General features: G+C 41.7%; 1 protein-coding gene across 1 annotated transcript in view; it reads right to left on the bottom strand.

Moving 5' to 3' along the window:
• The window catches only part of CSRP2 (cysteine and glycine rich protein 2), a 253,393-nt gene that overhangs the window by 64,910 nt on the left and 162,519 nt on the right, over positions 1-25,964 (bottom strand). Inside the window, exon 2 of the mRNA XM_053716762.1 lies at positions 4,268-4,386. Within this exon, the coding sequence (XP_053572737.1) occupies positions 4,268-4,379 (112 nt within the window). The 5' untranslated portion in view covers positions 4,380-4,386. The remainder of the gene's footprint in view (positions 1-4,267; positions 4,387-25,964) is intronic.

Below are 25,964 nucleotides of genomic sequence, written 5' to 3'. Positions count from 1 at the left end.
TATCAGAGATAATCTCTTTCAAGTCAGGGCCAAACAGCGTTTTCCCCTTGAAAGGAATGTTGAGGAGTTTGTTCTTGGAAGACGCATCCGCTGACCAAGATTTCAACCAAAGCGCTCTGCGCGCCACAATAGCAAACCCAGAATTCTTCGCCGCTAACCTAGCCAATTGCAAAGTGGCGTCTAGGGTGAAAGAATTAGCCAATTTGAGAGCACGGATTCTGTCCATAATCTCCTCATAAGGAGGAGAATCACTATCTATCGCCTTTACTAGCTCATCGAACCAGAAACACGCGGCTGTAGTGACAGGGACAATGCATGAAATTGGTTGTAGAAGGTAACCTTGCTGAACAAACATCTTTTTAAGCAAACCTTCTAATTTTTTATCCATAGGATCTTTGAAAGCACAACTATCTTCTATGGGTATAGTGGTGCGTTTGTTTAAAGTAGAAACCGCTCCCTCGACCTTGGGGACTGTCTGCCATAAGTCCTTTCTGGGGTCGACCATAGGAAACAATTTTTTAAATATGGGGGGAGGGACGAAAGGTATACCGGGCCTTTCCCATTCTTTATTTACAATGTCCGCCACCCGCTTGGGTATAGGAAAAGCTTCTGGGAGCCCCGGGACCTCTAGGAACTTGTCCATTTTACATAGTTTCTCTGGGATGATCAAATTCTCACAATCATCCAGAGTGGATAATACCTCCTTAAGCAAAGCGCGGAGATGTTCCAACTTAAATTTAAATGTAATCACATCGGGTTCAGCTTGTTGAGAAATTTTCCCTGAATCTGAAATTTCTCCCTCAGACAAAACCTCCCTGGCCCCCTCAGACTGGTGTAGGGGCATTTCAGAACCATTATCATCAGCGTCCTCATGCTCTTCAGTATCTAAAACAGAGCAGTCACGCTTACGCTGATAAGTGGGCATTTTGGCTAAAATGTTTTTGATAGAATTATCCATTACAGCCGTTAATTGTTGCATAGTAAGGAGTATTGGCGCGCTAGATGTACTAGGGGCCTCCTGAGTGGGCAAGACTCGTGTAGACGAAGGAGGGAATGATGCAGTACCATGCTTACTCCCCTCACTTGAGGAATCATCTTGGGCATCATTATCATTGTCACATAAATCACATTTATTTAAATGAGAAGGAACCTTGGCTTCCCCACATTCAGAACACAGTCTATCTGGTAGTTCAGACATGTTAAACAGGCATAAACTTGATAACAAAGTACAAAAAACGTTTTAAAATAAAACCGTTACTGTCACTTTAAATTTTAAACTGAACACACTTTATTACTGCAATTGCGAAAAAGTATGAAGGAATTGTTCAAAATTCACCAAAATTTCACCACAGTGTCTTAAAGCCTTAAAAGTATTGCACACCAAATTTGGAAGCTTTAACCCTTAAAATAACGGAACCGGAGCCGTTTTTAACTTTAACCCCTTTACAGTCCCTGGTATCTGCTTTGCTGAGACCCAACCAAGCCCAAAGGGGAATACGATACCAAATGACGCCTTCAGAAAGTCTTTTCTATGTATCAGAGCTCCTCACACATGCGACTGCATGTCATGCTTCTCAAAAACAAGTGCGCAATACCGGCGCGAAAATGAGGCTCTGCCTATGTTTAGGGAAAGCCCCTAGAGAATAAGGTGTCTAAAACAGTGCCTGCCGATATTATTTTACAAAAATACCCAGATTAAATGATTCCTCAAGGCTAAATATGTGTTATATAGCCCAGAAAATGTCTACAGTCTTTATAAGCCCTTGTGAAGCCCTTATTTACTGTGAATAAAAATGGCTTACCGGATCCCATAGGGAAAATGACAGCTTCCAGCATTACATCGTCTTGTTAGAATGTGTCATACCTCAAGCAGCAAAAGACTGCTCACTGTTCCCCCAACTGAAGTTAATTCCTCTCAACAGTCCTGTGTGGAACAGCCATGGATTTTAGTAACGGTTGCTAAAATCATTTTCCTCTTACAAACAGAAATCTTCATCTCTTTTCTGTTTCAGAGTAAATAGTACATACCAGCACTATTTTAAAATAACAAACTCTTGATTGAATAATAAAAACTACAGTTAAACACTAAAAAACTCTAAGCCATCTCCGTGGAGATGTTGCCTGTACAACGGCAAAGAGAATGACTGGGGTAGGCGGAGCCTAGGAGGGATCATGTGACCAGCTTTGCTGGGCTCTTTGCCATTTCCTGTTGGGGAAGAGAATATCCCACAAGTAAGGATGACGCCGTGGACCGGACACACCTATGTTGGAGAAATCTCTTATGTTATCAGGAACATTCTGCACCTTAGATGTTGAAGGAACTGCAACAGGCAATGGTACATTACTAAAGGAAATATTATCTGCTTTAACAAGTTTGTCATGACAATTAATACAAACAACAGCCGGAGGAATAGCTACCAAAAGTTTACAGCAGATACACTTAGCTTTGGTAGTTCCAGCACTAGACAGCGATTTTCCTGAAGTATCTTCTGACTCAGATGCAACGTGAGACATCTTGCAATATGTAAGAGAAAAAAAAACATATAAAGCAAAATTGATCAAATTCCTTAAATGACAGTTTCAGGAATGGGAAAAAATGCCAATAAACAAGCTTCTAGTAACCAGAAGCAAAGAAAAAATGAGACTGAAATAATGTGGAGACAAAAGAGACGCCCATATTTTTTGGCGCCAAATAAGACGCCCACATTATTTGGCGCCTAAATGCTTTTTGGCGCCAAAAATGACGCCACATCCGGAACGCCGACATTTTTGGCGCAAAAGGACGTCAAAGAATGACGTAACTTCCGGCGACACGTATGACGCCGGAAACAGAAAAGATTTTTTGCGCCAAAAAAGTCCGCGCCAAGAATGACGCAATAAAATGAAGCATTTTCAGCCCCCGCGAGCCTAACAGCCCACAGGGAAAAAAGAGTCAAATTTTAAGGTAAGAAAAAAATTGATTCAAATGCATTATCCCAAATATGAAACTGACTGTCTGAAAATAAGGAATGTTGAACATCCTGAGTCAAGGCAAATAAATGTTTGAATACATATATTTAGAACTTTATAAATAAAGTGCCCAACCATAGCTTAGAGTGTCACAGAAAATAAGATTTACTTACCCCAGGACACTCATCTACATGTTTGTAGAAAGCCAAACCAGTACTGAAACGAAAATCAGCAGAGGTAATGGTATATAAATAAGAGTATATCGTTGATCTGAAAAGGGAGGTAAGAGATGAATCTCTACGACCGATAACAGAGAACCTATGAAATAGACCCCGTAGAAGGAGATCACTGCATTCAAATAGGCAATACTCTCCTCACATCCCTCTGACATTCACTGCACGCTGAGAGGAAAACCGGGCTCCAACTTGCTGCGGAGCGCATATCAACGTAGAATCTAGCACAAACTTACTTCACCACCTCCATAGGAGGCAAAGTTTGTAAAACTGAATTGTGGGTGTGGTGAGGGGTGTATTTATAGGCATTTTGAGGTTTGGGAAACTTTGCCCCTCCTGGTAGGAATGTATATCCCATACGTCACTAGCTCATGGACTCTTGCTAATTACATGAAAGAAACTACAACTAACACCACATACTCTTTACCATCCCCGTGGAGATGCTACTTGTTCAGAGCGGCAAAGAGAATGACTGGGGGGCGGAGCCAGAGGGGGAGCTATATGGACAGCTCTTGCTGGATGCTCTCTTTGCCATTTCCTGTAGGGGAAGAGAATATCCCACAAGTAAGGATGAAGCCGTGGACCGGACACACCAATGTTGGAGAAATAAGTTCCAGATCAGCAATGAATTTCTGTAGCCTTGAGGAACATATTTGGTAGCCAATAACAAGAGACAACTTGCTCATCAGCTGCGGTGACCAACATGTTTAAACCCTTTGCAATGGTTAATGAAACAGAAAATGTAACTTTTGCATTAGACTATCAGTTAAAATAGTACATTTTAGGTAATAGTGATGTAGTTTTTATTATGAAGACCACTTTTAACAAATTGTCTGCGTTAATTTTGAGCTTGCATGTCTCTTTAATAATGCACTGTGCATGTTTAATGACAATGTGCCGAATTGCAACAGCATTCCAAAGTACAATATGATTTGCTTTTGTAATAAGTTCTCAGCATATAGACTGAATCCACACACTCCCTGTAAGTATAAAGTGCTCCATAAGCTTCCCTGTAGCACACCAAGACCTAACCCAAGACATTATATATAAAACAGATGAGTGAGATATTGCAAAAACCAACATACTACACAGGAAGCAGCATTTATGGTAACTTCTCCCATCACACACCACCTCCTCAGCATGGTACACTGTTCTGCCGCAGGCTCCACATTTATTTCCACCACCCCAGTTAGGCATCTTGATACTGTAAAAACGAGAAAAGTCACATGTGAGAAAGCAGGTTTAATACTGGTAAATAAGTCCTGTAACAAACATCCTTGTATTAGACTGCAGAATAAGCATGCTATTCAGCCAAGAGGTAACTGTATAAAAACACACACTTCTTGGGATATACACAACTGATGTATTATATGAATATGATAGACATAAGTGTAATAGTGAGGTCATTAATCACCAATCCTACAACTCAATATATTTCATGCTTACTATTATTTGCATGGTGCATATGGGCTGTCAGCTGCTGAGTTTTAAAATGCAGGTGGACACTCCTGAAGGAGAATTGTTATAGTTCATACTAATATTATTAATAATCTTAATAATCATAGTAATAATAAAATATTGGAAATAATCAGAGTTTTGGATTTATTTTACTTTAAACCTTTAACAAAATTTATATTAAAAAGGGACAGTTTAGCCAAAATTAAACTTTCATGACTAAGATAGGGCATGCAATTTTAAACAACTTTATCATACTTTACTTTATCATAAAATTTGCTTTGTTCTCTTGGTATTTTTTGTTGAAAGCTAAATGTAGGTAGGCTCATAGGCTAATTTCTAAGCCGTTGAAGCTCGCCTCTTATCTCAGTGAATTTTGACAGACAGTGCAAGTTCATGTATGTCATATAGATACATTGTGCTCACTCCTGTGGAGTCAGCACTGATTGGCTAAATGCAAGTCAGTAAAAAGAACTGAGATAAGGGGGCAATCTGCAGAGGCTTTGATACAAGGTAATTACAGAGGTAAAAAGTGTAATATAACGGTGTTGGTCATGCAAAACTGGAGAAATCAAAGGGATTATATATATATATATATATATATATATATATATATATATATATATATATATATATATATACACACATATACATATATACACATATACACACACACACACATATATATACACATATATATTTATTTAAATGTTTTCATGATGAGTTAGACAGTGAGAAAATATTTACTTCTACATAGATTTTTTTTGGGCAAAGGCTTTCTCAATTACATATATAAATTACATATGAACAAAGAGTTACGTGTCTATCATCAGAAAGGAGAAAAAAAAATATTCTTGCAACTCATTGTTATAGGATACATTTCTTGCATAACATTCTAAACTTCCAAATATATTAGTGTCTAACTTATATTTCCGTACACATTTAACAATAACCTTGATTTTTAATCTCCCAACTCTAGAGGAAGTCGCTTTTGGACCTCTGTGATCATTGAGGAACAGCTATAGGGAGGATCTTTATTATATTTGGATAATTATTCATTATAATCCCATTAAACTATCAATAATAATTGGGCAATATTAAAATACAAGGGATATATATTTGAAATTAAGTAGCCTCAACTAACTTCCTGTGTATGAAGATATCCTATAGATCTGAAGTATTCTTCAGTGAATATAGAGTTGTGGGAGCATTGGGTCACTTATTAAACAATAATTTGTTGCCCCCACCTAGAGAATATGTGAGATATCTATTAGGTGTTATAAAGTTCTATTAATCAATCACTGTCTAACCAGGGATATAGGTTTTAACAGCTCAATAGATATTACGGTAAAACATGGTTAGATATCAATACACATTTCTTTCAATGGTCCACATAGCTCTTCACTGAAAAGATAGGCTCATGACCTGGTGAATACAGATTTAAAATAATGAGCGTCTATGCTAATAATCTCACATGTACGCTAAAGAATAGATAAAAGAGTACATTTATATAAACTCCCTAATGGAAATATAGCTTTGAGTTCTAATCTCCTAACTCTATAGGTCAGGGTGTCATTCATACGCTCCTAAACTTCCGACAAAGTATGTACACAATTTTAGCTTCTAAATATAAAAGTCCTAGTAAGTTAGCTCATCTTGTTAAACAAATGTAATGAAATATAAGCAGGAGCTTCATTGAGACACGTCCTGCCGCTCCAAGCGTAGGCTCAGGCCCCTGGGATTATCTATATTTTTAAACAAAAACATTTTTCAAGTAGACTTTTAATTAAAGTGATGGTAAACTTGAATTTTTTAAAATACGGTCAATCTAAGCAATATTTTAGATGGACTTTAATTGATCACTTCTGATAAAGATGCGCTGTAAATTACATTTTTAATCTAGCCGTGGCATTCTAATACCCCACACTCCGGCCGCCCACTTCAAATCTTATGTTTTTGGTGAGCCGACAGGTTGAACTGTTCTCCACTCTGTGCTCTAGGTATAAAAAAGGGGTTGTACGGCTAAAGCTCTGATTGGAGAACAGTTTAAACCGCTCGCTCACAAAAAATATGAGTGTGGGGTATTAGAATGCCACGGCTAGATTAAAAAGTAAGTTACAGCGCATTTTCATTAGAAGTGATCAATTAAAGTCCCTCTTAATTATCACTTAGATTCCGGGAACTGATTTTAAAACATGTTAAGTTTACCATCACTTTAAAATGTCCTCTTATATTTGACCAAAACATCCCTTTAAAGTGTTGCCCTTTGCGATTATTTTGTGGTATTTAAATCTATCTTTGTGTATCATGCAGTTAGGATCAGTCCTGTAAAACATTAAAGTGAAGGTAAAGTTAAGTATATGTCACAATATACTAACACTTATCACCCAAATTGAATAAGTTTCATTCATCACTTTTGGAAATTTTAATTCTAAAGCAAGTTATTGGCGTTTTTACTCACAAGTTTTAGCTAGTGAAATTCAACCCGTAAAATATACTTTTTTCCCCCTATGGTCACGTTGTATTGTAAGCCTATTGAAATGCTGGCCGTTAGGCGGCCGTCAAATAACGTCATCCGCCTCTCATATGATATGCGCATGTGTTAGTCATCTGTTGGACTTCATGCCCCAGAAGTCTGTGTGGTTGCCGAGCCTCTGAGCTGACCTCAGAAATACACGCTGACAGCTGCTCAGCACCATGCCGAGGGCACGGAGAGGCAACAAGTGACTTAAAAAGAAAAGTAGGAGCCGCGGTGAGCTAAGGGGAAAGCGATTAACAATTAAAAGCCCTGGGAATTTAGAGACAAGTGGCTGGGGATTTGTGAATGTGTTACACATATGTGCATGCGCAGTGCGAGGGATCTTCGTGAACGCGCATTGTTGGCACGTATAGAGCAGGTGGGACCGCTCTATATGCCATTGACACATTAAAACAAGGAAATGCCCCATCTAAGCACATGAGTGTGGATCAGGGGAACACCATCGAGTACTCTACACCGGAGCCAACCAACCCTCCAGAGCCCGCCCCAGTTAATGTAAGCAACAGCCACTCACCATGTCCCTCTGTTCCGGGAACTGCGGCTGAAGATCGGGAGCTGGTTGAGAGCTCCGTGAACCTACGGGAGGAAGTGGAGGTGGGGTACAATGCAGATGAGGTCCCTGCGATGCTTGGGGAAAAAGTCATGGCCCGGTCCGATCAGGAACTTGCAAATTCCAAGGCTCATTATTCTGTCAGGTGGGCACTCCTCTTACACAGCCTGGACATGCAGTGCAGCTATTCTAACACGGACACACATGCGGGGGCTTTTCTGGGCCCTGGAGAATCTGGCCGCGCCTGCATGAAAGTTGGAGTTGGGTGACAGTTTGCTGGGGCAGCGAAAGCCAGGGGTGGTAGTATGCAGCAAGGTCCTTATACGCTCCTGGCTGAGCTGGAAGTTTGGAGTTACTGAATTACTCCCTAGTATTCGTAACTGAGACATCTGCACTCATGAAGATTTTTGTCTGATAATGTGTGGACTTTGCAATTAAATCCTCTTGTGAATTATATTATATGTACTTCAACCACCTAAAAATGTTGTTGCCTATATAGGGCTCCATAATATCTTGTACCCTAATGTCAATTCCTGTATATGCCTATATTCTTACTGCCTGGTGTATAGGTCTGCACTGCAAAAAGAATGGATATGCATATAAACAGGGAGGTCTGACTGAAAGTCAGTGCAGCTTTTGTACACCTACTATGCTATACTGCGTTACTTAGTTATTAGATAGATGTGTTTCCTCTTATTTTTGTGCACTGATCTCACGATAACATAAGCTCTGTAATTAATCAGACCCTTTATTTGTAACTCTATTAGTTATGCTTCCTAGTCAGCTGCGTATCTTAGGCCATATGCCTGACAGACATCTTTATGTAACAATGTATTCATCTGTATTATTGCTCTAGATCTGGGGGTATCAGAAATAACTATGGCATGCTACAGGAGGGGTGAGATCTTATTTTCCTATACTGCAGTCCTTGGACCAGATCTCTGATATGGTATGATGGGGGCGGGGGGGGTCACCGGGCACACCACTCCACTGTTGATGTGTATTATGGCCCCAACTCCACATAGATTAGCAGATCTCTCCAGTACTACTGCTTTATATTACTAGTAGGTTGCTCTTTCTGACTACCGTTATAACTCTGCCATGCACTTAGAAAACATGATCCCCATCAAAATGCCCTGATCCAGATGATAACAGTACTGGCATTTTGCTATTTTGTTTTGTTAAGTTATGTTCAGGTTATACACTTATCTTATAGTTAATATTAACCAATGCCTATAAGAATATAATTTTTTTTGTGAACCTTTGAGAAATGGCTATATATATAGACTTTCCTTATTAATCTCATATCTAGTATAGGGTGGACTTAATTGTTAGGTATGTAAGTTAGCAAAGACAAAATATACTATTCCTGGCTTATCCTCCGCCCCCCCCCCCCCCCACCAAATCTGTGCGGTTAGGGAGGAATTTCCCTCCCCTGCACTTCTTTTTGGCAGAGTTAAGGAGTCTCTGCCCAACCCGTAGAGCCATGACTAAGATTTCCCCTGTATTCATATATAAAGGCTCCCGGGGTTATAATATAGGAAATTTAACTGTGGTTAGGATTTCCTAGTTCCCTGAAGATTATCCAAGATAATAGTTTATTACTGTTTGTAATTTTATCATTGTTCGGTGTTAATATATAAGTAAGCTTATAATTACTGAGGACCGTTCTGAGACCTCACTTTTATCTAATGACCATATCTGATACTGCCCTTATGTTGATAGCATATGTCTAGTCCTCAGCCCGTTTCTAATACATAAACACTGAAGTCCTATTTTCTACTATTTTCTCTGATAACATGTCCTCTAAGGCTTTATTCAGTTTTTGGTCCCTTGATTGGACCTGTCTGTCTGGGGACATTGCAAAACTATTAAATGTACAGAAAAATGAGGTGCCCGGACTGTCATGTCATGTCAGTATAACCTATGTTGTGATCTGTATTTTGGTTGATGAGACTGTTGTGTATAAACTATTCTAACCTCAATAAAAATAAAATTTTGAAAAAAAAAAAAACCAAGGAAATGGCTGTTGGGAGGAGTCAGGGAGCACCCAGAGACAGAACTTTTTTTTACTTTCTGCGACGAGATATTTTTTGTGAAAAATTTTCTGCAGGTAATTTTTAAATGAAATAAAATGTATAAATTTGTCAGTTACACTAAAGCACCAGATCAATTGCAATGTGTTGGTTATCTGAAGAATAAATCAATATTTTAAATTTTATAATCTAGTGCAGTAGTTGAAAATTGCATATTAGCTACAGATAAAAAAAGTAATTGTAAAATATCTCTTGAATTAATTTGTTTCCTTTTCTCTTAGTCTAGCATAGAAACGTAGTAATAAAAAAGGTGCATTTCTCATACGAACAGCTTACATTTAGAGAAAAACAGCTTTGCAGACTGTGAAAAGCTAGGGAACAAGCTTGCAAAAATCTCAGAACCAGACAACAATCTACTGCATATTTGATCGTTGTCTTCAAACAGCACTTTGCTCTGGATGCACTGTGGTAAGGAAAATTTATACAATGCAGCCAGAGAACAGCCCTGTTTAAAAAGAACAGCCCTGTTTAAAAAGAACAGCCCTGTTTAAAAAGAACAGCCCTGTTTAAAAAGAACAGCCTAATGTGGAGCAGCACTAAAAAGTTAAAGTGCTAACAGTTCCTGCTCTTTCTGCAGACATGCTGCATTTTCTGTGATGACATCTCAGATCACTCTATATGTTCTGCCTTGGGGAGGGAGCAAACGGTAGGGAAAAATAAAATTTATTTATTATATATTTATATAATCCTTTGGGGAAAATAGTTAGCGACTAAAGTTATTTAGACTATAAGTAACTTATTAGAGTATACATATTTCTAAAACTTTACCTTCACGTTAAGCAAACTGGGCAACAAAAATGAACAATATATTAGACAACAAAGGCCAATTTCTTCAAGTTTGGTTTAGATAAAAATAAAAACATACAGCAAGTTTTAAAACTATTTATAACAGAACATTTTAGGGGTGATTACTCCCTAATAAAGAATAGATTTATTTACTAAATAAAAATTTAGTAATATTGTAGAATGCTAAAAAAATAAAAAACTATCTATATCTTTTTGGTATCTCCAATAAGTGCAACCTCAACATTCTAGAGTTTTTTTTTTATGAAAGGGACATTAAACACTTTGAGATGGTAATATAAAATGATAAAAAAACAAAAAAAAAAAACAAACACACAAAAAAACACCACAACAAAACTCTGCAATACACTTTCATTGTTTATATTGTCCCCTTTTCCCGCGATTCTATACTGAAATTGTGAGCATTTCTATTCCTGTTACAAATGGAAGTGCAGAACACGGTAATATTCCACACAGCCATTGGCTGCACACTCTAGTGACCTTTTTATAACTGTTCCTAAATGGCCACAGTGGAGAAGGTAACCTAAGTTACAACATGGCAGCTCCCATTGTTTTATAGGCACTACAACTTTACACTTATTTTGTCAATATTTAAACAGCTAATGAAACTTTAAAAAGTACATCTACATGTTAGTCATGTACTAATCTTTTCTTTGGATGCATCATTCTATCTAGCCTTTATTTAGTGTTTAATGTCCCTTTAAAGTAGATACCTTTTGTACAACATTTGTGGTATCTCTTGATTCCTTTGACAATAAAATGAGCTGCTCCTTAAAGGGACTCTAAACCCACATTTTTCTTTCATTATTCAGATGGAGCATGCAATTTTAAGCAACTTTCTAATTTACTCCTGTTATCAATTTTTCTTCATTCTCATTGTATCTTTATTTGAAATGCAATAATGTAAGTTTAGATGCCGGCCCATTTTTGGTGAACAACCTGGGTTGTTCTTGTTGATTGGTGAATACATTTATTCAACAATGAACAAGTGCTTTCCAGGGTTCTGAACAAAAGAAATAACTTAGATGTATTTTTCAAATAAAGATAGCAAGAGAACAAAGCTAAATGGATAATAGAAGTAAATTAGAAAGTTGCGTAAAATTGCATGCTCTATCTGAATCACTAAAGAAAACATTTTGGGTTCAGTGTCCCTTTAAGAGCCGGCCCATTTTTGGTTCAGCACCTGTGTAGACAAAGGGGGGTAAAGAGATGTCAATAAGACTGCTGCCAGCAGGGTTCAGGGACTCTCACTACCAAGAAAGAAAATAATTTATCAGATTAGAATACATTTTATTTTCTTTCTGATGGTAATGAGAGCTCACAAAATCCTTATTTTTACATATGGGAATTTATAACCAAGCTGTGGAGTCCACATGATTGTAAGGTGGGATGATAGTAAAAGCAGTCACTTAGTTGTTAGGCACCACCGCCTATAGAACCTCTCTCCCAAAAAGGTGAAAAGTATGCAGAGAGGACCAAGTAGCAGCTTTACAGATCTGTTCAACTGAAGCCTTATTCTTTAAGTCACAAAGACGTAGACATTCTTGCATCAATACAGGCTATACGAATAATGCTTTTCAACCAAAATGATAGAGAATCAGCAGTCACCTTTTGACCCTTTTGCTTGCCAGAGAAAAGAATGAACAGGAAAGACGAGAGAGACGAAAATACTTAGAAGCATGAAAGTAAAATTTTAATGCTCGAACCACATACAAATTATGTAACAACCTCTCCTTAGACAAAACTGGATTTGGACAAAGAGAAGGAACCAAAATTTCCTGATTGATATTGGCAGTGGAGACCACCTTCGGTAGAAAAAATGATTTCGTCCAAAGAACAGCCTTATCTTGGTGAAAAACTAGGTAAGGGGATCACATTGAAGAGCAGATAAATCAGAAACTCTGCAAATCGAAGAGATGGCTAACAAAAATAAAATTTTCCGAAATAGTAAGTCAATAGAGTGATCTCCATTCTATTGCTGGACCATACATACATAGTTGCAGAGGTCGCAGGTGAAAATGAGGAAAAGGCATTGCGTCGGAGTCCACTACCATTAGCCCAATTACCTCCATGCAATAAGCTACAGAACAGAGAAATGGTAGATTGGAGAGTTTGACAAGCTGACTGAAGCTTTATTTTGTGTTGTTCTGTTAGAAAAATTCTCATAACTACCGAGTCTAAAATGACGCCTAGAAAAAAAAAAAAAGGTCAGTAACACTGGTACAAGGAACAAGATTTACTTTCCAATCACAAGTCCGAAGATAAAGTAACTTCTCTATGTGAGCAGCTGATAACTGTGAAGATGGAGCTTGAAACAAGATGCCGTCCAAGTATGGAGCCACCGCAACACCCTGCACTCTGACCACTGCGAGTAGAGTTCTCAGTACTTTTGTAAAAACCCTGGGAACTGTAGCCATACCAAAAGCCAGGAATGTTAATTGGTAATGCTTGTCCAGAAAAGTAAACCTGAGGTACTGAAAATTATACCGATAGATTGGTATGTAAAGATATGCGTCCTTCAAATCCACTGTAGTCATGAATTGACCCTGTTGAACCATAGGAAGAATTGCTCTGATTGTTTCCATCTTCAAAGAGGGAATATGAACATTTCAGGTCTAAAATAGGACGAAGAGTTCCTTCCTTCATTGGAACAATAAAAAAGGTTGAAGTAAAAACCCTTACCCCTCTTGCCCAGAAGAACAGGGACAATAATTACCATGGATTCTAGATCTTTAACGCAATGCAAGAAGGCAATCTTCTTTTCAGGCCTTCCAGATAACTCAAGACTAAAGAAAACTTCCTCTTGGTGGTTGGCAGCGGAAACCTATCCTGTACCCTTGAGAGACAATATTTTGGACCAAAGGATCCTTACAGGCCAAGCCCAAACCCAGTGAAACAGGCTTAAATCGGACCCCCCCACCAGAGATGCCTCCGAGTTGGGGGCCGAACTTCATGAGGTCTTAGGGTCGGAGTTAGACTTCTTAGAATTCTTGTCTTTGTTCCAGACAGGATTTGGCTTCCAGGTACTCCTGACATTCTTAGGTTTATTTGAGGCAGTATTTCTCTGCATCTTGTTCTGATGAAAGTAGCGAAAATGACCGACTGATCTGCCCTTTGGTCTGTTTTTTATCCTGAGGGAGGAAATAGCCCATCCCACCAGTGACAGTTGAAATGATAGAATCCAAACCAGGCACGAATAAAGGCCCTTAAAGGCCAAGGAAAGTAATAATGATTTGGAAACCGTGTCCGCCAACCATGACTTTAGCCAGAGAGCCTTTATGGCTAACGCAGCAAACCCAGAATTCTTAGCATTAAAGTGAATAATCTGGATAATCGCATCACAAATAAAAGAGTTTGCTGTTTTAAGAGCCTGTATAAAGTCCTGTATCTCTTCTAAAGGAGTGATTGTACATTTAGCTAGGGTTGATATCGCTCCATCCACTTTAGATTCAGTGCTCCATATTTCCAAATGCTTGTTAGGAACCGGAAACAGCTTTTTAAAAATTGGGGATGGAGAGAAGGGAACCCTAAGTTTCTCCCAGTCTAGTAGAGACACAAAAGATGTCCTATAGATTCAGTATGTCCCTGAATAAACACTGAGCGCTACGATAAGTTTAACATACCGGCTGAGAGCTTCCTCATATTGAGGGAAAAGCGTCCATAGCCCCTAAAGCACTCTCCCTCCTAATAAACAGCACTAGCCGACAATAAGCCGACAATAAGACAGATGCTGCCCAGAGAAGTAATGGGCCGACTCCCTTCATACCCTCTGTAAGGAAATGTACATAGCCCCTACAGCACCCTCAGCCCTTCCAAATAAACAGCACTAGCCACTCCATAATGTTAGAGATGCTGAAAAGAGAAGAAAAGGCTCCCATTCCCATTCAAGGAAATTAGCCTGTATGCGTGAGAGAGGGATAACAGGGAAATAGTGACTTACCCATGAGCTGTGTCAGTCTGATTCACGCCAGTGCTGTGCAGAAAGAATGAAAACAGTGTAACTAACACTGCAGGACTGCATGGGGGTACATCATAGTTCACAGGGGGAGGCATAGGAACTCCCCTGCGACACCCTTGAACACAGTAAACCAAGACTCCACTGAGAGCATTACATGGATAAACAGTAAACCACTGATCCTCTCTTGAAGGAAACAATCCATTGTGGATACCGTTGAAATTTAGAATTTGCAGAGCAACTCTAATCTCTTCCTACCTCCTAGATGAGGCAAATAACTACTGGGAGGGATACTTAAAAGCTCTGTTTGGGGTGCCTTTGCCTACTCCTGGTGGCCAGGCAATGTATTCCCATATGTAAGAATAAGGAATGTGTGGACTCTCACTACCATTAGAAAGAAATTAGTTTTTTGTTTGAAGACACCCATACATATTGTGAGCAGACTCCTTTTATCGAGGCAAATGACATAGTTTCATCCTCATAAATGCATATTTTAAAATTAAACAATTTAAGAGGCTTTAGTGTACTTTATTAGAACATGTCTGCAGCTGTGCACAATCTGCAAACTACTGACATGCCACAAAAACATTAACCTCTGCATAGTAATAGTACTGCTCATCATTACTAGCTCATGACCAGTGTCACCTGATTAATGACGGAAAAGACTTAAGAGGGCATAGAAAGGCCACATCTATCATGCGTTTTAAACACTAGCAGCAATACATTAAGTTTTTCTTCCATGGACAATGATATGGTAAAAGGCAGTTTAAAAACAGACTGAATCAAGTTGTCTGTGCACGTCATGCTATTTGTTGTATTAATGCTGACTGACAACTACTGCAGCTGAATTGGTGGATTCAAATCAAGCTTGAAAGCAAGAGCAAGTAGGATTATTCAGTACAAAGGCATTTAAAGGTCGATAAAGGGATATTCTCAAACTCAAATGGGCATTTAAAAATAAAAAGAAGTGTAGGGAGGGAAAGAGCTCTAAAATATGGGACAGTCCAGCAAATGCAGGACAGCTGAGAAATCTGTACCATTATATTTCAATTGAAATTAAAGGGACATTTTTTTTCATGACTCAGATCAGAGCATACATTTTAAATAACTTACCAATTTACTTCCATTAACAATTTTGCCTGTCTCTTGGTATCCATTGTAGGAGGAGGAGCAATGCACTACTGGGAGCTAGCTGAACACATTGGTAAGTAAATAACAAGGAGGTATCTATGTGCAGCCACCAATCAGCAGACTGCTGATAACAGAAGTAAATTGGATAGTCGTTAAAAATTGCCTGCTCTATCTGAATCATGAAGAAAAAATTAGGTTGTATGTCCCTTTAAATAAATCAGTTTTAATCTCCACATAAAATGTTTCAGTAAGGAAAAAGACAACATTAAAGCATATCAATTTTTATGTTGCATGCTTTTGCTGTAAAATACCCGATACCTGTGCTTATTCCACTCCTTCCATCATTAGTCCGTAATATAGATGTCATGGTATTGGTAAGTAATAGATATCTCCCATTATCAGGTAAGCATAATTCGATCAGAACTTAGAGTTTTCCTCCCCCCATGTGGTGGAGGGTTGGGGGTCTCAATGCCCTTTACCGCAATTGAGCGGTTTGGCCTTCATTTGTAGGCCTCTGGATTTGTCCTTTTGGGCTTGATCCAACAGCTTGTACAGGATAGCTATAACATGCAGAAGGTTTGCAGTTTGAAACAAGTTGCAGCTCGACACCTTGCAGGTGTACGCGTAAGCCGTTTATAGTGCATCTAGATGCAGCTCTTACTCTTTGACGTGTACTGTCTGTCTGAGCTATAGACCTTTGGGTCTTCTTCTATTGTCTCCGGGTGAGTGGATCTCCTTTTAGGGATCTGTGTTTCCGGGTGATGGTTGTTCCCTGTGGGGACTTTGTTTAGCTCAGGGTTTTCCGGAGCTGGGTAGGCTTAGTGCCTTTCTCTTCCTTGTGTCCTCTACTTGTGTGGAGGTGACAGGGAGACTAGTCCTGCTAGTAGGATTTTTTTGACCGCAAGGTATCCCTTGGTTGTCCTGAGGCTCTGAGAAGTATCTTCATACGACTTCTAGCTTTGCTCCTTGGAGCATTGGACTTTAGCTAGGGGTGGTTCCTTCCTTTGGTCAGGGCTTTCGAGTTCTTCTCGCTATACAGATTCTCTGGATATGCATCCATACCCTTGTGTCTGTCTTTTTGGCCAGTTGGGGTGTTTAGTTCTAGGGTAAGGTTTGCATGAACTATTAGGTGCTCGGACCTGTTTTCTCCCTGAGACTTCTGGTTGGTGAAGCTTCGCTTGGCCTTTTTCCGGACCCAGTCTTGGGTGGTTTAGGAAATCTTGGATCTCAGGGCTGGGCGGGATGTTAAGAAAATATCTTTAAGCTGCAGAAATGTTTAATTTGTACCTCAGTATGGTATTTATATTTATATATATATATATATATACAGAGAGAGAAGCGCTCTACCAGGAACGAACAACAGCTCAGTGGCTTGTTCTATGGCGATTTACCACCCGGAAGCAGCCTCTTTTAGACCAGTGTGCTTTTCACAGAAGAAAACTATCCTGAAGTATATCAGTCTGATCCCGCCAAGTAAGGTCAGTCCAGCCCCGAAATACCAGGCAATTCTCCTCTGAACAAGGAACATGACAACCCCAGACGATCGTTTCGGCCTCCTATGGGCCTCGTCAGTGAGGTGCAGCCACATTCCTCTAAGCACACTGGGCAAGGAGTCCACGTCTGGTTTCCCCCATCACCCATAGGGAGACTTCCCCAGGGTCATAATAATTTGCATACAGAGAGAGAAGCGCTCTACCAGGAACGAACAACAGCTCAGTGGCTTGTTCTATGGCGATTTACCACCCGGAAGCAGCCTCTTTTAGACCAGTGTGCTTTTCACAGAAGAAAACTATCCTGAAGTATATCAGTCTGATCCCGCCAAGTAAGGTCAGTCCAGCCCCGAAATACCAGGCAATTCTCCTCTGAACAAGGAACATGACAACCCCAGACGATCGTTTCGGCCTCCTATGGGCCTCGTCAGTGAGGTGCAGCCACATTCCTCTAAGCACACTGGGCAAGGAGTCCACGTCTGGTTTCCCCCATCACCCATAGGGAGACTTCCCCAGGGTCATAATAATTTGCATACAGAGAGAGAAGCGCTCTACCAGGAACGAACAACAGCTCAGTGGCTTGTTCTATGGCGATTTACCACCCGGAAGCAGCCTCTTTTAGACCAGTGTGCTTTTCACAGAAGAAAACTATCCTGAAGTATATCAGTCTGATCCCGCCAAGTAAGGTCAGTCCAGCCCCGAAATACCAGGCAATTCTCCTCTGAACAAGGAACATGACAACCCCAGACGATCGTTTCGGCCTCCTATGGGCCTCGTCAGTGAGGTGCAGCCACATTCCTCTAAGCACACTGGGCAAGGAGTCCACGTCTGGTTTCCCCCATCACCCATAGGGAGACTTCCCCAGGGTCATAATAATTTGCATACAGAGAGAGAAGCGCTCTACCAGGAACGAACAACAGCTCAGTGGCTTGTTCTATGGCGATTTACCACCCGGAAGCAGCCTCTTTTAGACCAGTGTGCTTTACACAGAAGAAAACTATCCTGAAGTATATCAGTCTGATCCCGCCAAGTAAGGTCAGTCCAGCCCCGAAATACCAGGCAATTCTCCTCTGAACAAGGAACATGACAACCCCAGACGATCGTTTCGGCCTCCTATGGGCCTCGTCAGTGAGGTGCAGCCACATTCCTCTAAGCACACTGGGCAAGGAGTCCACGTCTGGTTTCCCCCATCACCCATAGGGAGACTTCCCCAGGGTCATAATAATTTGCATACAGAGAGAGAAGCGCTCTACCAGGAACGAACAACAGCTCAGTGGCTTGTTCTATGGCGATTTACCACCCGGAAGCAGCCTCTTTTAGACCAGTGTGCTTTTCACAGAAGAAAACTATCCTGAAGTATATCAGTCTGATCCCGCCAAGTAAGGTCAGTCCAGCCCCGAAATACCAGGCAATTCTCCTCTGAACAAGGAACATGACAACCCCAGACGATCGTTTCGGCCTCCTATGGGCCTCGTCAGTGAGGTGCAGCCACATTCCTCTAAGCACACTGGGCAAGGAGTCCACGTCTGGTTTCCCCCATCACCCATAGGGAGACTTCCCCAGGGTCATAATAATTTGCATACAGAGAGAGAAGCGCTCTACCAGGAACGAACAACAGCTCAGTGGCTTGTTCTATGGCGATTTACCACCCGGAAGCAGCCTCTTTTAGACAAGTGTGCTTTTCACAGAAGAAAACTATCCTGAAGTATATCAGTCTGATCCCGCCAAGTAAGGTCAGTCCAGCCCCGAAATACCAGGCAATTCTCCTCTGAACAAGGAACATGACAACCCCAGACGATCGTTTCGGCCTCCTATGGGCCTTGTCAGTGAGGTGCAGCCACATTCCTCTAAGCACACTGGGCAAGGAGTCCACGTCTGGTTTCCCCCATCACCCATAGGGAGACTTCCCCAGGGTCATAATAATTTGCATACAGAGAGAGAAGCGCTCTACCAGGAACGAACAACAGCTCAGTGGCTTGTTCTATGGCGATTTACCACCCGGAAGCAGCCTCTTTTAGACCAGTGTGCTTTTCACAGAAGAAAACTATCCTGAAGTATATCAGTCTGATCCCGCCAAGTAAGGTCAGTCCAGCCCCGAAATACCAGGCAATTCTCCTCTGAACAAGGAACATGACAACCCCAGACGATCGTTTCGGCCTCCTATGGGCCTCGTCAGTGAGGTGCAGCCACATTCCTCTAAGCACACTGGGCAAGGAGTCCACGTCTGGTTTCCCCCATCACCCATAGGGAGACTTCCCCAGGGTCATAATAATTTGCATACAGAGAGAGAAGCGCTCTACCAGGAACGAACAACAGCTCAGTGGCTTGTTCTATGGCGATTTACCACCCGGAAGCAGCCTCTTTTAGACCAGTGTGCTTTTCACAGAAGAAAACTATCCTGAAGTATATCAGTCTGATCCCGCCAAGTAAGGTCAGTCCAGCCCCGAAATACCAGGCAATTCTCCTCTGAACAAGGAACATGACAACCCCAGACGATCGTTTCGGCCTCCTATGGGCCTCGTCAGTGAGGTGCAGCCACATTCCTCTAAGCACACTGGGCAAGGAGTCCACGTCTGGTTTCCCCCATCACCCATAGGGAGACTTCCCCAGGGTCATAATAATTTGCATACAGAGAGAGAAGCGCTCTACCAGGAACGAACAACAGCTCAGTGGCTTGTTCTATGGCGATTTACCACCCGGAAGCAGCCTCTTTTAGACCAGTGTGCTTTTCACAGAAGAAAACTATCCTGAAGTATATCAGTCTGATCCCGCCAAGTAAGGTCAGTCCAGCCCCGAAATACCAGGCAATTCTCCTCTGAACAAGGAACATGACAACCCCAGACGATCGTTTCGGCCTCCTATGGGCCTCGTCAGTGAGGTGCAGCCACATTCCTCTAAGCACACTGGGCAAGGAGTCCACGTCTGGTTTCCCCCATCACCCATAGGGAGACTTCCCCAGGGTCATAATAATTTGCATACAGAGAGAGAAGCGCTCTACCAGGAACGAACAACAGCTCAGTGGCTTGTTCTATGGCGATTTACCACCCGGAAGCAGCCTCTTTTAGACCAGTGTGCTTTTCACAGAAGAAAACTATCCTGAAGTATATCAGTCTGATCCCGCCAAGTAAGGTCAGTCCAGCCCCGAAATACCAGGCAATTCTCCTCTGAACAAGGAACATGACAACCCCAGACGATCGTTTCGGCCTCCTATGGGCCTCGTCAGTGAGGTGCAGCCACATTCCTCTAAGCACACTGGGCAAGGAGTCCACGTCTGGTTTCCCCCATCACCCATAGGGAGACTTCCCCAGGGTCATAATAATTTGCATACAGAGAGAGAAGCGCTCTACCAGGAACGAACAACAGCTCAGTGGCTTGTTCTATGGCGATTTACCACCCGGAAGCAGCCTCTTTTAGACCAGTGTGCTTTTCACAGAAGAAAACTATCCTGAAGTATATCAGTCTGATCCCGCCAAGTAAGGTCAGTCCAGCCCCGAAATACCAGGCAATTCTCCTCTGAACAAGGAACATGACAACCCCAGACGATCGTTTCGGCCTCCTATGGGCCTCGTCAGTGAGGTGCAGCCACATTCCTCTAAGCACACTGGGCAAGGAGTCCACGTCTGGTTTCCCCCATCACCCATAGGGAGACTTCCCCAGGGTCATAATAATTTGCATACAGAGAGAGAAGCGCTCTACCAGGAACGAACAACAGCTCAGTGGCTTGTTCTATGGCGATTTACCACCCGGAAGCAGCCTCTTTTAGACCAGTGTGCTTTTCACAGAAGAAAACTATCCTGAAGTATATCAGTCTGATCCCGCCAAGTAAGGTCAGTCCAGCCCCGAAATACCAGGCAATTCTCCTCTGAACAAGGAACATGACAACCCCAGACGATCGTTTCGGCCTCCTATGGGCCTCGTCAGTGAGGTGCAGCCACATTCCTCTAAGCACACTGGGCAAGGAGTCCACGTCTGGTTTCCCCCATCACCCATAGGGAGACTTCCCCAGGGTCATAATAATTTGCATACAGAGAGAGAAGCGCTCTACCAGGAACGAACAACAGCTCAGTGGCTTGTTCTATGGCGATTTACCACCCGGAAGCAGCCTCTTTTAGACCAGTGTGCTTTTCACAGAAGAAAACTATCCTGAAGTATATCAGTCTGATCCCGCCAAGTAAGGTCAGTCCAGCCCCGAAATACCAGGCAATTCTCCTCTGAACAAGGAACATGACAACCCCAGACGATCGTTTCGGCCTCCTATGGGCCTCGTCAGTGAGGTGCAGCCACATTCCTCTAAGCACACTGGGCAATATATATATATCCCCTTAAGGACCAGCGACGTACCCTGTATGTCACTGGTCTTTTTTTGGGACTTGATTGTTTTATTGCGCGGTCTTGCCACCAGCGTTGAGACTGCTCTATTTTACAAAGCCTGCTGGAGGGAGGGCATTAATAGCGTGTTCTTGCTAGACTAATGCTATTATGTCCTGAAAAAAACCTTAACGACCAGTGACATACAGGGTACATTGTGGTCATTAAGGGGATATATATAAATAATTATCTTCTTTTGTTTTGTTTTTTAGACACTAATTTACATATTAGGTTCCAGATATGACTAGTAGATACTGATTTATGAATGCCTATATAATAAGTGCCCTGAATCATATCATATAGCTTATACATTAAATATTAAAATGATATCCACAGATATGCAATATTTATATTAATATGGAATAATAATCAAATGTAAATATAGCTTTATGAAATTACATCAGACTGCTAGTACTCACAAGGTATGTATGTGATATTAAGATGAAGTGAAATATCTATATTAAATACTATGGTTCCATGAAGAACAAATAATTAAGAATAATTACTTACTAATATGATACTAGAAATACACCCATGTTTAGTCTCAATAAATACTTGCTAAATTATATTAAATGGGACATATATGCTGACCAGATAAGTTTATTAATATCAGGAAATGTAGTAAATATTTGCAAACAAAGCTGTATTTCTATTGTCTGTCGCCCCAAATGGTTTGAACGAGAATTATAGCCAAATGGGGCTGGCTATAAAAAACAAAACAAAAAACATTCCCACTAAGCCAATGAAATGTTCAGCTTTGAAGGGCCTCTAGGGACAAGCTTCGGTTGAGGGCGTTAACAAAATTTCACTAATGATTAGAAAGAGGTAGGCTTTAATCACTTGAAAAAACAGAATTTATGCTTACCGATAAATTACTTTCTCTTACGGTGTATCCGGTCCACGGTTTCATCCTTACTTGTGGGATATTCTCAATCCCTACAGGAAGTGGCAAAGAGAGCACACAGCAAAGCTATCCATATAGCTCCCCTCAGGCTCCGCCCCCCCAGTCATTCGACCGATGGTTAGGAGAAAAAGGAGAACCATAGGGTGCAGTGGTGACTGTAGTTTATTAAAAAATTAAATTTAAACCTGACCGAATTATCAGGGCGGGCCGTGGACTGGATACACCCTAAGAGAAAGTAATTTATCGGTAAGCATAAATTCTGTTTTCTCTTACTTGGTGTATCCAGTCCACGGTTTCATCCTTACTTGTGGGATACCAATACCAAAGCTTTAGGACACGGATGAAGGGAGGGAACAAGTCAGGTAACCTAAACGGAAGGCACCACTGCTTGCAAAACCTCTCTCCCAAAAATAGCCTCTGAAGAAGCAAAAGTATTGAATTTGTAAAATTTGGCAAATGTATGCAGAGAAGACCAAGTCGCTGCCTTACAAATCTGTTCAACAGAAGCCTCATTCTTGAAGGCCCATGTGGAAGCCACAGCTCTGGTGGAATGAGCTGTAATTCGTTCAGGAGGCTGCTGTCCAGCAGTCCCATAAGCCAATCGGATGATGCTTTTCAGCCAGAAGGAAAGAGAGGTAGCAGTCGCTTTCTGACCTCTCCTCTTACCAGAATAGACAACAAACAAGGATGATGTTTGTCTGAAATCTTTAGTTGCTTTTAAAACAGAATTTATGTTTACCTGATAAATTACTTTCTCCAACGGTGTGTCCGGTCCACGGCGTCATCCTTACTTGTGGGATATTCTCCTCCCCAACAGGAAATGGCAAAGAGCCCAGCAAAGCTGGTCACATGATCCCTCCTAGGCTCCGCCTACCCCAGTCATTCGACCGACGTTAAGGAGGAATATTTGCATAGGAGAAACCATATGTTACCGTGGTGACTGTAGTTAAAGAAAATAAATTATCAGACCTGATTAAAAAAACCAGGGCGGGCCGTGGACCGGACACACCGTTGGAGAAAGTAATTTATCAGGTAAACATAAATTCTGTTTTCTCCAACATAGGTGTGTCCGGTCCACGGCGTCATCCTTACTTGTGGGAACCAATACCAAAGCTTTAGGACACGGATGAAGGGAGGGAGCAAATCAGGTCACCTAAATGGAAGGCACCACGGCTTGCAAAACCTTTCTCCCAAAAATAGCCTCAGAAGAAGGAAAAGTATCAAATTTGTAAAATTTAGAAAAAGTGTGCAGTGAAGACCAAGTCGCTGCCTTACATATCTGATCAACAGAAGCCTCGTTCTTGAAGGCCCATGTGGAAGCCACAGCCCTAGTGGAGTGAGCTGTGATTCTTTCAGGAGGCTGCCGTCCGGCAGTCTCATAAGCCAATCGGATAATGCTTTTAATCCAGAAGGAGAGAGAGGTAGAAGTTGCTTTTTGACCTCTCCGTTTACCAGAATAAACAACAAACAAAGACAAAGTTTGTCTGAAATCCTTAGTAGCTGCTAAGTAAAATTTGAGAGCACGAACTACATCCAAGTTGTGCAACAAACGTTCCTTCTTTGAAACTGGATTAGGACACAAAGAAGGCACAACTATCTCCTGGTTAATGTTTTTGTTAGAAACAACTTTTGGAAGAAAACCAGGTTTAGTACGCAAAACCACCTTATCTGCATGGAACACCAGATAAGGAGAAGAACACTGCAGAGCAGATAATTCTGAAACTCTTCTAGCAGAAGAAATTGCAACCAAAAACAAAACTTTCCAAGATAATAACTTAATATCAACGGAATGTAAGGGTTCAAACGGAACCCCCTAAAGAACTGAAAGAACTAGGTTGAGACTCCAAGGAGGAGTCAAAATTTTGTAAACAGGCCTGATTCTAACCAGAGCCTGAACAAAGGCTAGAACATCTGGCACAGCTGCCAGCTTTTTGTGAAGTAACACAGACAAGGCAGAAATCTGTCCCATCAAGGAACTTGCAGATAATCCTTTTTCCAATCCTTCTCGAAGGAAGGATAGACTCTTAGGAATCTTAACCTTGTCCCAAGGGAATCCTGCAGATTCACACCAACAGATATACCAAATTATGTGGTAATTTTTCTGGTTACAGGCTTTCAGGCCTGAACAAGAGTATTAATAACAGAATCTGAGAACCCTCGCTTTGATAAGATCAAGCGTTCAATCTCCAAGCAGTCAGCTGGAGTGGGTCGAACGGACCTAGAACAAGAAGGTCTCGTCTCAAAGGTAGCTTCCATGGTGGAGCCGATGACATATTCACCAGATCTGCATACCAAGTCCTGCGTGGCCACGCAGGAGCTATCAAAATCACCGACGCCCTCTCCTGATTGATCCTGGCTACCAGCCTGGGGATGAGAGGAAACGGCGGGAACACATAAGCTAGTTTGAAGGTCCAAGGTGCTACTAGTGCATCCACTAGAGCCGCCTTGGGATCCCTGGATCTGTACCCATAGTAAGGAACTCTGAAGTTCTGACGAGAGGCCATCAGATCCATGTCTGGAATGCCCCACGGTTGAGTGACTTGGGCAAAGATTTCCGGATGGAGTTCCCACTCCCCCGGATGCAATGTCTGACGACTCAGAAAATCCGCTTCCCAATTTTCCACTCCTGGGATGTGGATAGCAGACAGGTGGCAGGAGTGAGACTCCGCCCATAGAATGATTTTGGTCACTTCTTCCATCGCTAGGGAACTCCTTGTTCCCCCCTGATGGTTGATGTATGAACTTGGCCCTCGCTAGCTGAGGCCAAGCTTTGAGAGCATTGAATATCGCTCTCAGTTCCAGAATATTTATCGGTAGAAGAGATTCTACCCGAGACCAAAGACCCTGAGCTTTCAGGGATCCCCAGACCGCGCCCCAGCCATCAGACTGGCGTCGGTCGTGACAATGACCCACTCTGGTCTGCGGAAGGTCATCCCTTGTGACAGGTTGTCCAGGGACAGCCACCAACGGAATGAGTCTCTGGTCCTCTGATTTACTTGTATCTTCGGAGACAAGTCTGAATAGTCCCCATTCCACTGACTGAGCATGAACAGTTGTAATGGTCTTAGATGAATGCGCACAAAAGGAACTATGTCCATTGCCGCTACCATCAAACCTATCACTTCCATGCACTGCGCTATGGAAGGAAGAGGAACGGAATGAAGTATCCGACAAGAGTCTAGAAGTTTTGTTTTTCTGGCTTCTGTCAGAAAAATCCTCATTTCTAAGGAGTCTATTATAGTTCCCAAGAAGGGAACCCTCGTTGACGGAGATAGAGAACTCTTTTCCACGTTCACTTTCCATCCGTGAGATCTGAGAAAGGCCAGGACAATGTCCGTGTGAGCCTTTACTTGAGGAAGGGACGACGCTCGAATCAGAATGTCGTCCAAGTAAGGTACTACAGCAATGCCCCTTGGTCTTAGCACCGCCAGAAGGGACCCTAGTACCTATGAGAAAATCCTAGGAGCAGTGGCTAATCCGAAAGAAAACG

Source organism: Bombina bombina, chromosome 6 (assembly GCF_027579735.1).
Source record: "Bombina bombina isolate aBomBom1 chromosome 6, aBomBom1.pri, whole genome shotgun sequence".
NCBI classification, from domain to species: domain Eukaryota; kingdom Metazoa; phylum Chordata; class Amphibia; order Anura; family Bombinatoridae; genus Bombina; species Bombina bombina.
The sequence above is the reverse complement of the archived record's forward strand: the minus strand, read 5'-3'. Positions and strand labels throughout refer to the sequence as shown.